This window comes from Acanthisitta chloris, unplaced genomic scaffold, assembly GCF_000695815.1.
Source record: "Acanthisitta chloris isolate BGI_N310 unplaced genomic scaffold, ASM69581v1 scaffold12333, whole genome shotgun sequence".
NCBI classification, from domain to species: Eukaryota; Metazoa; Chordata; class Aves; order Passeriformes; family Acanthisittidae; genus Acanthisitta; species Acanthisitta chloris.
The window spans coordinates 42,675-58,716 of record NW_008665466.1 but is presented as its reverse complement, the minus strand read 5'-3'; the positions used below and the strand labels follow the sequence as shown (position 1 = coordinate 58,716).

The window sequence follows — 16,042 nt, the reverse complement described above, 5'->3', positions numbered from 1 at the left end:
TGCTAAATATTAGAGAATTATTCAACAAGAAACTTTTAGAGCAGGGAATTATCATTTCAAAACCAGAGAAAAAACAAATAATTCACAAAGGGCACACCTTTCCTCTCAAATCCATGCTGGAATACAACCTAGAGAAATTACAATAGCTCACATGATATTGCACACTTGAGGTTTGTTTGGAGGTAATCTAAATTCTACTTAAGCCCCAAAGCCTATTGTTTTCTTGGAGGCAGCTACACCTTGAGATAGCAAACAGGAAGATGCATAGGGATTTGACTGGAATTTAGATTGTCTGAATATGTCCCCTAAAATAAACACAAAAGTGGTAGATACAGTTTCAACCTGACTGCAAGGAAACTAACTGCTACTGTTAGAAGCAAATGACAACTTTACCAGGCTTCTCTCCAGAAACTCTACCCCTGCATTTAATACAGCCTTAGATAGACACTCTATCACTGCTTCAAATGTTCTAAACTTCACAGACCTATTAAAAGTATCATTCCCTGCCAATTTTTTCATTCCTGTGAACCTCAAACTCAGCCCACACAAATGCTGGGGATGGATGGGATGGGAAAGGGGGAGGAATGATGGAGTGCTTAAGCCCAAATGCCTAAACCCCATTATCAATATCTCTTTTCCTTTCTTTTGTTTGAAAGGAGAACTGCAGAAAGCTTTCTGCAAGACGGTTGTGTAATCAACCATTCAAATACCTTCCTTCTTACCTTCCTTGCAGTCATGTTTATTTTCATGTAGCACAAATCCATTTCTGCACTGGCAAACATAGCTTCCTACTGTGTTGATGCACTCATGCTGGCAGCCACCATTGTCCTTTGAACACTCATCCTTGTCTACAAAATACACAATAAGGTCAAGTGAGCATCACAGCTAGTAGAAGACCTTGCCACAAAAAGGTTGAGCACAGGGTTGAGTCCAGAAAAGGATAAGCTACAGCACAGTCACTCTTCTCAGTAAGGCAGTTTCGTGGTACCTTAAGTCCACCCACTCATTGCTCTGCCTGCAACCTTGCACCATGATGCAAATAATCTGACTCATCTTTCTAGGAAATGAGGGGTAGTTCCTAGGGGAGAGGAACACTAGTAAAGCAAACAAGCTAAAACAAAGAAGATAAGACAGTTACCAGCATTTACTCTTTCAAGGAGTATAGCTGATAAAGGTTTCATAAATATCCAAAGTTTTATTTCAGTAAACAATGGCAATGTAGCTTTTGGACAACACAAAGTATTCCAACTTAATGCAAATTCCATAATTTAATGGTGGTATGTTGAAGGGACCATGTAGGCCAAATAAGACGTTAACTTCTACACATTAAACATGTAACAAAAGAAGAATTTCACAAACTTTTCTAAGAAGCTGAGTTTTTTTCCCCAGCAGTGTGACAGTGTGCTTTACTTTTAATGAATCTGGACATTACAGAATATCACAAAAAGAAAAACATTTCATTGAAAAAAAGAGAAAAGAAAAGAAAATGGCATTAGTTAGTCCAAGATCTACAATATACCATGCAGTTCTGTTTATTAACATATAATCCTTCAAAAGAGCTTTTAGTGTGTTAGAAATAAAACAGAGAGTAGTGGAGGAAATATGACCTGCATTAAACAGCTACAAATTCATTGTATGGCCAAAAGCCAAACTAGATTAACAGGCTGTCATTCTAGCAAGAGGCCTCAGCTGCCACCCTTCTATGTCATTCAGCTGTTCTCATTTTAGGTGAGGCTGGTCCATTTAAAAGAGGCAGACTGCTCCTGGCACATATATACACACATGTATATATGTATGCACATGTATATAACTATATATGTATAGACACACATATATATACATTCTTAGATATAAAAATATATGCCTATATAAATATATATATAAACACACATATATTAAAAACCCTGTATTTTGCAGAACATGGCAATTCAACATGAAAAAGAGAGGAGGAAAAGGAGTAAAGAAATTGTGGACATCCCAGAGGTCTGGTTGTTGCAGGGTTGGAATGCAGAGCATTCACCCCTTCAGCCTCATGTACCTAGGAAAGCAGCAGCAGCAATTATTTCCAAACAAGGTAACATGTCATATTTCAGACTTTAGTAGGTACAGTAAGAATTTCTATAAATTACAAGCCACTATGGATAACTTAAGTCTCTTTTCATTGTCTTACTCATGCATTTCTTCCCTGCCTTTACTGACTCTCATATTCAGCAACACAACAAAGGAAGTTTGCAATATAACTGCATATGAATCAGCTTCCTCTGCCAAAATGTATGCAACAACTGACCCGTTGACTTGCAGGTCTTTCTATAAAAATCAGTTTCTACTTATAGTACATGATGATGATGATGTACACTTATAGATAAATTCTGCAAGTCAATCCCAAGCATCCATTGCATTTTGTTCTGCAAACTTCAGATCTGTTTGCACTGAAAGTTTTTGGAAGCTTTGTGCAAATGTGCACAGATTTGAAAGTTAAGAAACAGACAAAAACGTATCTACCTCCCAGAATCATGCATCCAAAGGCTTATACTAGTGTCATTTTGATGATGAAAGAAGCATAAAAGCTCCACAATACACTATTCACGCACCTTGCAATACAAGTCACCAACTGAGGTAGTAGATCTTCTTAATTTAAAACCAAAGTTATAATCTTTCATCCTTGCAAAAGCAACCATTATCATAAATCAATTCCACATTGCAAATGAAGACAGTAACAAGCAATTGAGAAATTAGAACTAAGATGAACAAAACTCTTTGATATTTCCCCTCCTAAGCATTGGTTTGTAGTTTTCCACCAAATTGACAAAATAAATGGAAGTCAAGCTCAAAATGCATTCAAATTAGGCTTTCAAGTACAGAGCAGGTACACAAATTCTAAATAAAAGCTCTGTCCCATTTTCATCTTCCACCAAACTGTGTGAAAACTCTGAAAAGTATTTTAACATTATATAAGCTTATATTCTGTAAAATAATCTCATAAGATGTAAGTGCATAAGCAAACAGTCCCATGCTGGACCTCCTCAGAAATAAAATAATGGACAGAAGGTAGAAAGGAGAAGTTTTGGAACACATTTGAACTACAATAATTACTTGTATGTGGACATTTGAACTACAATAATTACTTGTATATGATTAATCAAGGATGCAACTGTTGAACAAGCCTTCCTCACACTTCATAACTGAGAACAGACTTTCTGTCAAATTGATTGCCCAGTTTCAAAATTTGAAAAAATAACAATTAGCGTGTATTAGTTATAAGAACAAATGTTTTGCCATGTAAAAACAAAGCCATTTGTTATGCTGACAGATGGAAATGAGTCCCCCCCAGTTTTGAATGGATACTTCCTTTCTTTTCTCATCTCAGTACTCAGAAGAGGAAAAGATCCATTCTCAACAAAATGTTAGATTGAATCATTCAGATGACAAATGGTCGTACCTCTGAGACCCTCAGAGGCCACCAGTCTGTGAATAATACGTACTCGGCTTGAAGGGACCTGTATCAAGTCCTCGCAAGATTCAAAAACAAAAATTTTCTCTTTGCAGGCAGCTTTCTTGTCTGTGGAAAAAAATGTACCAGGATGGCACCAGAGATGAGTACCGAGACAAGTGTGCTCAAGGCTAGAAACATTCTAGCTTCCTCTTTTTTCACTGCTCGATGACTCAGCACTCAAGAAAAAATGTCCCAAGAAACCTTATTTCTACATTACATCCAACACCATGTATGTTTTGAATGATCATGCAAAGAATCATGTCTATTTAAAACAATGAAGTAACTCTGAATCTTATGATAAATAGAAGCAGTTTAGTGATGCATTATGACTTATCCTTAGGCTATCTTCTCAAAACAACATAGAAAAGATTTATTTTAAAAAATATGTAAATGACTATTATTTTTTCAGAGTTATTTTACGCTCCTCTAATCTTACAGGCCCAGCAGACTGCAATTGGTCACTGTCTTGTAACAAAAACAGAAGAAAGAGACAGAGGACGACCGAAGAAAGAGAGAAAGAATAAAAACCCAATCACAGGAAGTTTTTAGTTCAGAAGAGTAATATCCAATTCCTAAAAGGTTTAACAAAAGTTTTAAAAAATTTAATGTATCATGACTCCCTAGTTTCCTCTCTTTATCCAAGAAACTTGATTATAAATATACAACTGTGTCTCTGTAGATCAGCTAGATCCCTGCAACGGCTCCTAACTGAGCTTTCTTCAGAAGTGTCCCATCAAATGTAAATTTTATAGAATGATGAAAAAAAAAGTTTTTCTCACTTTCCAAGTAGCACCTGTCTGACTGTTAACACCATTTTACAGCCAAAAATGTAATTACATGTTGTCTTGTATCAACATAAATACCTTCCTAATGCAGGTCATCTGTTGCCCTATGTCACTGTTTGCTTTCACAGTTTATCACAGCAGGTTTCAACCACCCAAAAACTGCTTCCTGTCGTCTAAGCTGGACCTGGGCCATGCTTTCTCAACTCTAGTTGTGGCTGCAGAATTCACCACCAAAAGGAGTTGCAGGGGGGAGAAGTTCTTTGGCTGTGCTTGAGGAACATATTACAGTTCCTAGTCTTCACACTAATCTGACTTAGCCATCTTTTTCTCTTCCTAAGCACTGCATATGCCCTTTACTGATGAACAGACTGCAAGATGCAGTTTTACTCATTACATTTTTTTCATGATGTATGCCTTTGTAACTAAATGCTTACACTATTTCTATTGTGATTTAATTAATAAAATTGATAAAGCCTTCCAGCAAATATCTTATATGACAGCACTAAATATTTCTACCCAGACATCATTCTAGAAGTTTTGTATTCTGAAGACTAACATCTAAATAGGCAAAACCCCCACACTTCATTAGCTGGAGTGATCAGTTAGCAAATCCCAAAAGTCAAAATGCTTGAATTCTCAAGTCCATTCTTCATTGACAGACCAACAGCATATTATGTCCATATAAAGGAATTCAGGGGTAATAAAGTCACAGTATTTTCTGACAGCCCTGAGGTTTGTCTGATGAATTATTTGGAGATGACATCCTCATTTTATATATTTTAAGTTCAGAAATTTGATGTGTCTTAAGCATTACAAAATTTCTGTTTTAATCAGGAAATATTGCCGAATGGGGAAAGCCAGATAACACCGAAGAATAGAATCTGATAGAAATCAGAACAAATGGAAGACAGAGAAAAAATAAAAATAAAATACAAAGTATTTGAACTCATATGAAATAAGAGAAGAGATTATGGGAGAAATGCATTATGAAGCATTTAGCAAATTTATATACTTACAGATTCAAAGATCATTTATATCAAACTATCTTTTTTTTTTAAAGGAGATTAGATATCTACTAAATCCAGGACACATTGCACATTTATATTCATTAAAAACCACGTTCGTTCAGACTTATTCCTGACTAATGAGTTTATTCTGGTGATCAACGATGTCATTTAAGCATCATTTTTTTAACTGCCAGGAAAAACCCATTTTCATCTCATGAGGGACAGGGAAGAACATTTCATTCAGAACTGAAAAAGACAAGGGAAATAATAGTTCTGAAGGATTACAACCTGATGCTTTGTACTCCATGACTTATAGCCTAGTCTTTCCCCAAGATACAGCATTGGTGTGATTTCCTCCTAGAACCCAGTCATAATAGTACAAAAATCATTTAAGCAACCAATAAAATAAATAAATGCATATGAAAAAATTAACTATAACTTTAAAGAAGACCAAAATTTAACTGATTATAAACATATAAATGTTCAGCTTGTCCACAAAACACAACTTCTGAACCACAGAGCTTACACAAATTCAAAAGCTATCAGTGGCAGTCTTATCTGGCATAGCGTATAGATCCTGAAAAGATTCAACAAACTTCATTTGCAGGTGATTTTTAGAACTGGAACATGTCAATACATGTTCTTGTAAAAAGTCAAAATACATGACACTTCCTGCTGGACCTCCCAGGCCTCCATAAAATGACTAGTTGTGTATGGGTTTCTAGGAGGAAGCTCCGCTATGTGCACATACCTACTTACTACAAATAACGAGTAACCTTCGAAAGCTTCTTGCTAATGTAAACCATCAATTTAAAAGTAAAAAGTGCTACTATATGTAAAGATGTATTTGTAAGACTATGACCAGAGAAATGTAATTACCAGAGAAAAATAAAAGCTTTCAAGGAGTCATAACGAGAAAACATTCAAAAATTGAAATTGTTTGTCCTGACAGTTATTTTCTCTTTAGCAAACAAATGTTAACAACGGCAATATATTTTACTACATGCTAAGCATAATCAGAATTCTCCAGATTCAGATTTTTAACTGGTATCAAAAAACCCGGGGCAGAAAAACACAAAGCAAAGTTTCACTACATACACCAAGTGATATCCTGCACAGCCAGACTACTATATTCTAGTCTCAATTGGTAATTGCAGAGACCACTGCTGGGTAAATATTTCCTCACATCTTAAGCTTCATTCATGTCTAACTTTATTCAATCACATATGTCCTCATATGCTATAAATTTCTATCGCTCTGATCTGCCTCAGTAAAATTACACTCATAACTAAAAGGACACAGATTGTTGCAAGAGCAAGATCTTAAACTGTTTTTCTGCAAAACATTAAAAAGTGTGAAGTTTGGCATAGAAGTACCCATAATGTTAAACAAATGTTGTAGCACAAAGTGGTAATTTCCCAGCAAATGGAATATATTAAGTGACCTGAGTGGAAAAAACACAAGTGTACACAGTATGCAATCTGTATCACATTACAACTGGGATTTGAAAAAAACAGCAACAAAACCTGGACTAAAAAAAATCTAATAAAAATGTAGGAACACAGTAAATTTGCTTTTTCCCTCTGTATCTCACAAAGTTTATTTTCCTCTGCTCTTATTTAAATATACATATATATACACACATATATGTCTGTTCCATGTATTTCCTACAGACATTACAACTCAGAATGGTATTTTAAGACAAGAGAGTGGTTGATGCTTATATAAATAAAACAAATTCAAAGCTACCAGGAAAACTCTAAGGGAAAAGGTCACTCACTTTCATACCAAAATACAGTGTTCACTCCACCTAGTCAGTGTACACGCAGAGGCACCGGCAGGTATAAAGGAGTAATTTTCTATACCTGAGAAGAAGTGTGCCTTGAAGCCTTTTTTTGACACAGTGTTGTCAGATCGAAACTCAATTCGCATGTTGTTGTACTGAGAGGTTATAACTTCAGGCACTTCTGTACCGCAGAATTTACCATGTAGCTTAGAATCAGAAGAAAGGCCACTGCGAATCTCCACATAATCGTATTTGCAAACCTGAGAAAAGAAAAAAACAATTATTGTTTTTGGCTAATCAAAATAAAAGCAGGAAGATGTTTAAAAATTATAGAACTCCGATTGGCATATGCTGCTTAATAATATTCTTGAATAATATTCTTTTTGACTTTCCCATGGCTCTGAAAACATTTGTAAATGTTTACAAACATTCACTGATTTTATGTAAGAATATTATAAGGTCACTATGAAATAACTATACTATGAATTACATTCTAAAATATATTTTTATAGACACTGATCTGTGTTTAGTATCTAAATATCAAGATGCTTAGTAGCATTTCCATTTAATCTAAAAACTAAACATTCCATTACAGTAGACTAAAATCTAGAAATAGTCACCCTAAAAATTATAACTGTGTGTTATAAACCACATACCCCATACCTACAAACCTTATACTGTTTGCATCCCAGAGATTTTGTAAAAATATTAATTTTCACAAGGTAATATTTAACCATAATGTATTTAAGACATACTCATCTATTTAAAAATATATAAATCTGCACTATTAAAACCATACATATTTCTTTAACAGTAGCATAGGTATGATTTGGAAGCATGATGTATGCCATTTCATTAAAAGGTTAAAAACAAAGTAAAATAATGTAATAAAAAAGCCTTATGCAAGGCCTACTACTCGTGATAATACTTTCAATTCATAATCCCTTGGTCAGCCTAAAGCCTTCCACACAAAAACTTCTAAGCTTCTTAGGCTCAACTATCAATCATTTAATCAAAAATGTCCCAGTTGTCGGCAATTAATAGCTTAAGAGAAAACCGTGGCCAGGAGGATTCATACAGAGCTTATATAGTCCATTAAATCCAAGTTGTACTTGATAAATTGCAATTTCTAGTAAAAAATGAAGTGTCAGGGAGCTGGAAGGGAACTGTAGCAAAGGATGTTTTGGCCTTTGCTGTTCTCTCTCTCCGTGCAATATTGTCAGCATTTCCAGCTTCTTTGAATATAATACATTGAAGATGTAGATCAAAATTTTATTCTTACTGGGACAATTTTCATATGGTGCAGAGCTGGAAGGTAACTAATTCAGCTGAAACTATTTTTATACAATATGAAGACCACAAAGATTCATAAAACTTGAGTTACTGTCACATGCTGATTTATATTAATTGGAAGATAAATTCTTAACAATACATGTGATTTTCAAACATAGCTCACAACATTAATAAATCTCAGCAATTTCAGCAATATAATAGTGCTGAGTTTTCATGGTTCCATAGCTTTAGGGATTAGAAATTAAATGCAATTTCAGATAGGTACTTTCTCCGTATAACTTTCTCCATACTACACTGTATTGAAAAAAATTTACAAGTTAAATGTAAATATTAAAATTGTAATGCCAGAAAAGGCATATTAAACATAGTCCCAAATGGAGCTCCTATAACAAAAATAATGCAAAATTAGAGCACTTGATAAATGTATACATTTTATGTCTGCACTTAGACAATATATTAGAATTTTCCAGGTACTATATATTTCTTCTGATTTTCATATGTATCCTCCTTAGTACAATGCTTTAACAGTATAAATCTGAGATTAGTAGCACAGGAGATGATCAAACTGAAGTCCTAAATGTTGAAAAACATTTAAATTTTTTATATCTGCATAAGTTACATGTCTTGTATGGCCTAAGAAAACTAATTGCACCCCAGGTGTTTTCCTTGCAAATCTTGTTGAAGTACCAAAAAAGTGCAAGAAATAAAAAATATGAATTGTTCAAATAGTCATTAAATTTTAATTCTTTGGGATTTTTACATGTTTCTTACACCTCCTCCAATTTTAGTAATAATGATAACAAGACATAAGTGTAATATATATCCTCTGTAAATAATTTTTAGGCATTTTGGAGAAGCCGTGGCTGGTTTGGTTCTATAAATTAAACTCCAGCTTTTGCTGCTTCAAATCCTATGCCCAAAAGATGGGCCATCCTTATACCAAATACATTGCCACAAATTTCTTTAGTCTGAAATAATGTCCTGGGATTTGCATCCCTAATGCCACGTGAAGAACAGGCAGATAGACTCAATGGCTACAGGACATTATGGCTAGAGTGTGGCAACAGAACTCAGTGGTATGATAGAGAAGTGCCTAGGAAGCAGAACAGAGGCTGAAAAGTTGATGTTGAAACCCATATTTTACTGTTTCTCATCCAAAAAACACTGCAATTCCCACCACTTGGTTTAAAGCTATAGGAAGCATCCTTTACCCCACGGCGGGCTCTGCCCCATCACTCCTCCCACCTGGGGACAAGATCCCCCAATGCCTCTGGGGATTGCTCAGCTCAAATACTGATGCTGTTCTATTGTGCCTTATTTCTGGTACTGCTCCTGTTAAAATAGTCCCCCAATGTGATTTAAATGCTCCCTTACTCCATCACTAGCCACAGCTTATGTGTATTCTTTGTAGTCAGTCTGCAAAGATGATTTTGTTGCTCCAGATTTTCTTCCCTTGAATTCTTTCCAATATGCCTCAGCCCGATTTGCTCTGTTTTACTTTGTTGATAAAAAAAGTCAGCTGAGACTCAGCAGAGAACACTTTTTTAAATTTCTTGTAATACATATGCATCTACATGATATGTAAAAGAGAGCTATTCTCTCCATGTTTGTTTTGAAAGAATCCAGAAACAGTCCCAAAATGAAAACAAGAATATCTATGCTTATTGTCAGCATATGAAAGGTCAGCAAAGGTTTTATAAGGCAGTATCTATTTTTGAATGCTTGAGAAACTGTTTAGCTTGTAACAGATTGTGCAGCTCTTTGTTCATGGATACTTACTTCATTCCCTTCTAACTCGAAAAACTCAAACTTCATTGAAATTCGGTATTGCGTTGGGGCAACCACCTGCCACACACAGTTTTTGTTTGGAGGATACTCTTTGGGCCACCCTGGTGTGGTAATAGTCCCATTTAGCTTTGTCAGGAGTCCCCCGCAAGCAGCTGTAAAATTGAAAGAGTGAGCATCATTTCTTGACTGAAACCATGTTTTACTATAAACAGAAGCACACCAAAAAGAATCAGTCCTCTCATTACTTATACTGCCATAAGACCCAGAGCGACTAATCAGAATCTTGTTTTATCATGCTTGGTGCAAAGAAAGAAAAAGAGACAGCCCCTATCTTGAACAACTTGCAGGTTTGTGGACAGAGATAAGTTTCAAGACTCCACAAGACGTTATCATATTCATTCTTTTTCCTTCCCTCCAGAGACTCTGGTTATTCTCTCACAGTCTTTCCCATGCAAGTCCTCTGACCTCACCGCCCTCCCAAGGACCTTGACCACCCCTCTTCTGCCAGACAGACTACTTAAGATGCACTTTACATTTCCCTAGTTTCTCTCCTAGATTACTGATACAGAATCATCCCTACCTGTCTCAGTTTATAGAGCTGTATATGCCTCTCATAATATACTAGATAGGGTCACTTCTTTGGAATTTCTATCATGTACACTTCAGCCACAATTACTTTTTCTGAAGTACAGATGTTCAAGTAATAAAGAAAATGCCTATTATTTCCTAATGTATTCCAAACAATCACCTCCATACGGCAGGAAAATGCTGTACAATGTTCATGAATGCAGTCCAACTAGCAAAGGATAAACTCATTAATCTTTTCCATCTGTGTTATTTTTTTATTTTTTTAAAAAAAGGAAAGTAATGGGATTTGCAGGGGCTCTTGATCACACTCTGCTACATTGACACCAACACAGCACTGTGACAGCAGTGGACATCATCCACAAATCTCCTTCCAAGAGCAGCTGGGGGAAGCTCTACTCAACTGCTCTCCACTAACTCTGAACGCTTTAGAAGGTGGCTATTCCTTTCTAGCTGATGGTCTCACGCACTACATCTACTTCATCTAACACAGCTGGAGGAACTCTCCCGTTACTGGCTCATTTTGCCAACCCAGACAAAAGCCAGTGTTCCTCCTGGACCCTGGTTTTCCATGCATCACACTTCTTGGTATACACATAAAGGTAATTCGATGGGGGTGGGTGGACTAAGACCCCACACATCACACCTTAGCGTACCAAAAAAAAACCAGACATACGTTTAGAGTGTGCATTCAGATGACACAAGCTCCCCACTAATGATCCAGTCTGGGTTAGAGCAACTACTGCCTGATTTCAGTTTCTGCTTTTGCACTTTTCTCCACTGATCTTTGAGAAAAAGAGTGGGAAATGCGGAAATAGCGGGGAAAAAAATCAAATCTTTCTAATATACTGCCACTGGGGGAGATTTGGATTAGAAGACCATGAAGAAATTTTCTGTGCACGTCAACACTGCAGTGAAACATAGGGCAAAGTTTTTGACTTAAAGGCTTCTATTCTGGCATCACAACTGAAGTAATACAGCTAGCTCAGTCCTCACAGGCCCAGACTATAACTAGGATGTAATGTTCAGTGCTATTACGTAGTGATTTTAATTCAGCAGTCCCAAGTACTATCTACATACAGTGAGTGCCACCTCACATGGAACAAATGCATAGACACTTTTAGGGATAGCTCAGGGTTTTTGCTCTACACTGCACCGCAGTGCTGGAAGTGACTTCTTTTGCCAGAGCTGCTTTACCCTTTGGGTGCCAGGGAGGTATTCCTTTTCTGTTTTTCAGAGGCAGAGATTGTTCTGAAAGGTTGATAATCTTCAGTAATAATCTGACTCAAGTCAGTAAGCAGACTAAACTGACTTCCTTACATAAATTTGGGCTGATGATCAAAAGCCCAGAGATCAAACCTCTGTCTTCTGGTCTCCCCTTAGATTTACCTTATTTGCTGTATACTGCCTAACATGCAGACATCCAAATAATTTGTTTTTCCGATGTGCTCATTATTAAATGTGGGGGAGGGAGGATAAACAACTGAGAAACCCAACCAGCTTGATGAGAGCCACAATCTAACATGCCTTTATTCTGGGACTATCACCACCTCACACAAACACAACTAACAGACAAACAAAACCAATCCCACAGATCCAAAAGGAGAAGAAGAAAGATGTGCAAAGAAACTATGCAAAACTACCCCAAATTGTGACAAATAATGAACTAAAGCCAGGAAAACGGGGGAAAAAAAAAAAAGAGAGACCAGTGAATTACATCAGGAGAAAACGGTAACTCAATTTTCAAACTCCATTCGCTAGTGTAAAAGATGAGCTAAGAATACATTTGTACTATTCCTTAATTTATTACTGTCTATGAAAAATCAAACGATTGGTGTGTAATGATCAAGAGCTTATGTTTATTTCCTTTGACATGAAATATGTACGGAATGCAAAAGCTTATCTCAGTTCAATCAGTCAGTTTATACAGACTTCCACCTACCAGATTTTTATTTCTCCAAATGACTATCTGAACATGCTTTGCACACCCTGAAAAGTAGAATTTGTTTCCAGCATGAAAAGTCTGCAACATGACTAGGAGTGGAGAGGATTTCTCTGACCTTTGCAGTAGAATAAAGGATCCTGCTCTTCCAACCTGCCAGCTTCCCAGGCACACCCCAGTCAGAGGTCATCAAAGGGATCAATAAATACTCTGATTCTGAGACAGTGGCACATTATGCTGCTGGTAGTTGTCTCCTTAAGCATGGTGGGAGACGTTGCTTTGGTGAATATGAATAATTAAATAAGTGGTTTGCAAAGCTATGAAGTCCTGCTTTGCATTGTTCCTGACTGACTACCAGCAAAACCTGCACAGCTAAATTGCTGACAGCCATTGGATGACATTACTCTGGCACCACTACTGAAAAAGGAACAGAGGTTTTCCAGGCTGGGTTCCACAGATCTCATGCTGTTAGGACACAGCATGTGAAATGTGTAGCATTTCATTCAAGGAATGGCACTCTGAGAGCTTTAAGAGCCTGTAAGACAGCAAAACACTGTACCTTCACAACTCTTTTTGTCAGGACCAAGTTCATAGCCAGGATCACAGGCGCACTGGTAACTGCCCAGAGTATTCACACAGCGCTGCTCACAGCCACCATTGTCAGGTTTGGCACATTCATCTTCCTCTACCAAGACAGGGGAGAATGCAAAAAATGTGTTAAATAATTACCTTCCTCAGCTGTAACCGCTGGATCAATATTAACCCGGAAAGCTATATGCATGCTATTATAAGGTACACTACATAACACACTGTGGTTGCTGACTAGAGGATTTTCATATGCTAAGGAGACCTGCAATGGAGAAAAAAATATTTGTCCTTTGGGTGTCTGGGTGTTTGGGGTTTTCTTAAACAATACCTACTGACTGCTGCAGAACTAATTTATAAGCACTTTGTGGGCAGCATAGAGTAATTCAGGCATCCATAATCTAAAGTATTGAAAGAAAGATTGAAAATCCACAGTAGGGTCACTTGAAGGGCACTTTATCTCTCACAGAATCAATTTGTGCATTATCCCAAATTCATACTCAAAACCAGATTAACAGAATCCTCAAATCCCAGGTTTTCATTCTACTGATATTAAAGGGAACAAGATGCATCAAGGCTGGGGGAGGGAAAGGAATTGTGTATTCTCTCTACTAGCCCTGAAGTATACCCATGAGTCTCATTGCTACAATATTCCTCAGATGTTGAAATATTGTTTCCTTACACTAGGACAAGTAATTTCTTAGGAATAAAACAGATTTCCCACTCTCATGCCTATAGCATTCAGTTAAATTGTCTACAATGAAAACTATCAGTTAATGTAAGAAAAAACACAGTTTATGCCATCTCAAAAGAGTAGAAACGTTCTTCTAGTGGTGTGACCTGTATTTCAGGTGTCACCATGGACATGCCATTGTTAGTGGCTTTAACTGTGCCATGGGCAGCACTGGGTGGGAATTACACACTTTCCATGCACCAAATGTGTCAGGTATAGCTGCAGTAGTATGACAACTTCCTCTCCCCCAAAAAAGACCCATAACTGGAGAACAATGGTGAGGTCACTGCTCACTAAGATTTTTCAACTGCATGGTTTTGGTTTTTTCTTGCTTAGAGAAAGTAATAAATTGATAAAGCAGCCTAATGCAGCAAATGGATTGGGAAAAAACCCAATATTTACACAAAGAAAAAAAACTAAACAGAAAAAAAAGCAATTATACTGTTTCAATTTATATTTGATAGCACAATGCCCAAAAAAAGATTAGAGTGTTTCAAAATTAAGTTCATTAACTGAACCTGAAGACAACAGAAAGTTGCACTGGAGATGTTTATTCATTCTTTGAATCCATTTTACAAGGAGATTCAAGTACCTCTACTGTTTTGATTAAATTGCATGCCCAGTAAAAAATATGCTGGAGAGAGTATAGAACTGCTATTAGTAAAAAAAGATTGAGAAATATCTTTAACATCCTGTCATAATTTTTATAGCACAAAAAAGGAGTGATAAGCTGTTCACAACTCCAAATATATGCTTTAACATTTACCTTTAAAAAAGTTAGCTGCAAACCCTGCTTTGTTAACAGTTCCATCAGAAACAAACTTCATCCACAGGGTATTAGAGGTAGATCTAATGTCTTCTGGCTTGTCATAGCCACAAAAGTGACCAATTAAAGGACTGTTCTCATTTGTTCCATCTCGAATTTCTAAGTAGTCATATGCACAGTTGTCATGTCTTTCAATCTGTAAAAAATAATTTTCAAAGTGACAGATTTGAACTTGACCATAAATATCAGAAACCAATCAGATAATAAAGAGAATTGAAATTTTTCAAAGTTAAGCTTAGGGTTCTTTGTTTTGGGTCCAAACATCAGGAAGATGAAGAAGCATCATTGAACTATTTTAACTAAAGTTGTTTTCAAAAAGAAAAAAATTATTGAAATGTTGCAGAGGACACAGCAGTCTAGTTGGAAAAAAAAGTAGCTAAAAAGACACCCTCACCTCTAAGCTTCCTAATGTTCTGCCAAAGTTCTGTTCTGAGCTCAAGTCCTCTTCTCTCATGTACACGCAAGTAAACAAGATTAATGGTTCAGCAATCAAACAGGTCAAAAATATTCACTGGTTTTGCAATATGATCATAGAATCACAGAATGTTCAGGGTTGAAAGGGACCTTAAAGATTGTCTAGTCTCCACCACACTCCCTGCCATGGGCAGGGACACCTTCTACTAGACCAGGTTTCTCAAGGCCTTAGAAAGCTCATATTAAAAAGCTCAGTTTTTATTCATATGGATAATAAAATTTTTCAGGCATCTTCCTTTATCCTCCACACAGTGAAAAATTTTGTCTTTTTCACTATTCACTGACGTTGCATGGTAAAAGTAAAAAATTGCTGTGCATGAAGTGTTTGAGGCATCTGTAGAACCAGATCCAAACACAATACTAAAACCACCAGCTCTTAAGTAGCCAAAAGAACAGAGGATAGAAAAAAAAAGGTTATCTTTTTTTGCAGTTGATGCACCTATTTTCTATTGCATGATTCTTGAGTTCAGGTGTCGTGTTTTGACTTTCTGGGTCAATGACTGAATCTCTGTCCCAATGATGGAGAAACATATTGAAACAAGAACAACTGAAAATTTCCCTTCTCATTTAAACTTTCTACTGGATGACATCCAAACATAGACTAATACATGAGTGGACACATGTGCGAGTACCAAGCTCCTTACAAAATAGCATTTACAGTCAGTCAAGAGTAGGAAATGCAGCAGAGAGGAAAACAGGAGCAGGCCAAATATGATCCTATCCAGAAGCTAGATAATTTATGATG

The 16,042-nt window shown here is 36.5% G+C and overlaps 1 protein-coding gene across 1 annotated transcript in view; it reads right to left on the bottom strand.

The window, feature by feature from the left end:
• LOC103799451 (tolloid-like protein 1) overlaps positions 1-16,042 on the bottom strand; it is a gene marked incomplete at its 5' end in the record, with an annotated part of 71,899 nt that overhangs the window by 13,263 nt on the left and 42,594 nt on the right. The window contains 5 exons of the mRNA XM_009071773.1: positions 723-848; positions 7,151-7,331; positions 10,144-10,304; positions 13,239-13,364; positions 14,764-14,959. Coding sequence (XP_009070021.1) covers positions 723-848; positions 7,151-7,331; positions 10,144-10,304; positions 13,239-13,364; positions 14,764-14,959 — 790 coding nt within the window. The remainder of the gene's footprint in view (positions 1-722; positions 849-7,150; positions 7,332-10,143; positions 10,305-13,238; positions 13,365-14,763; positions 14,960-16,042) is intronic.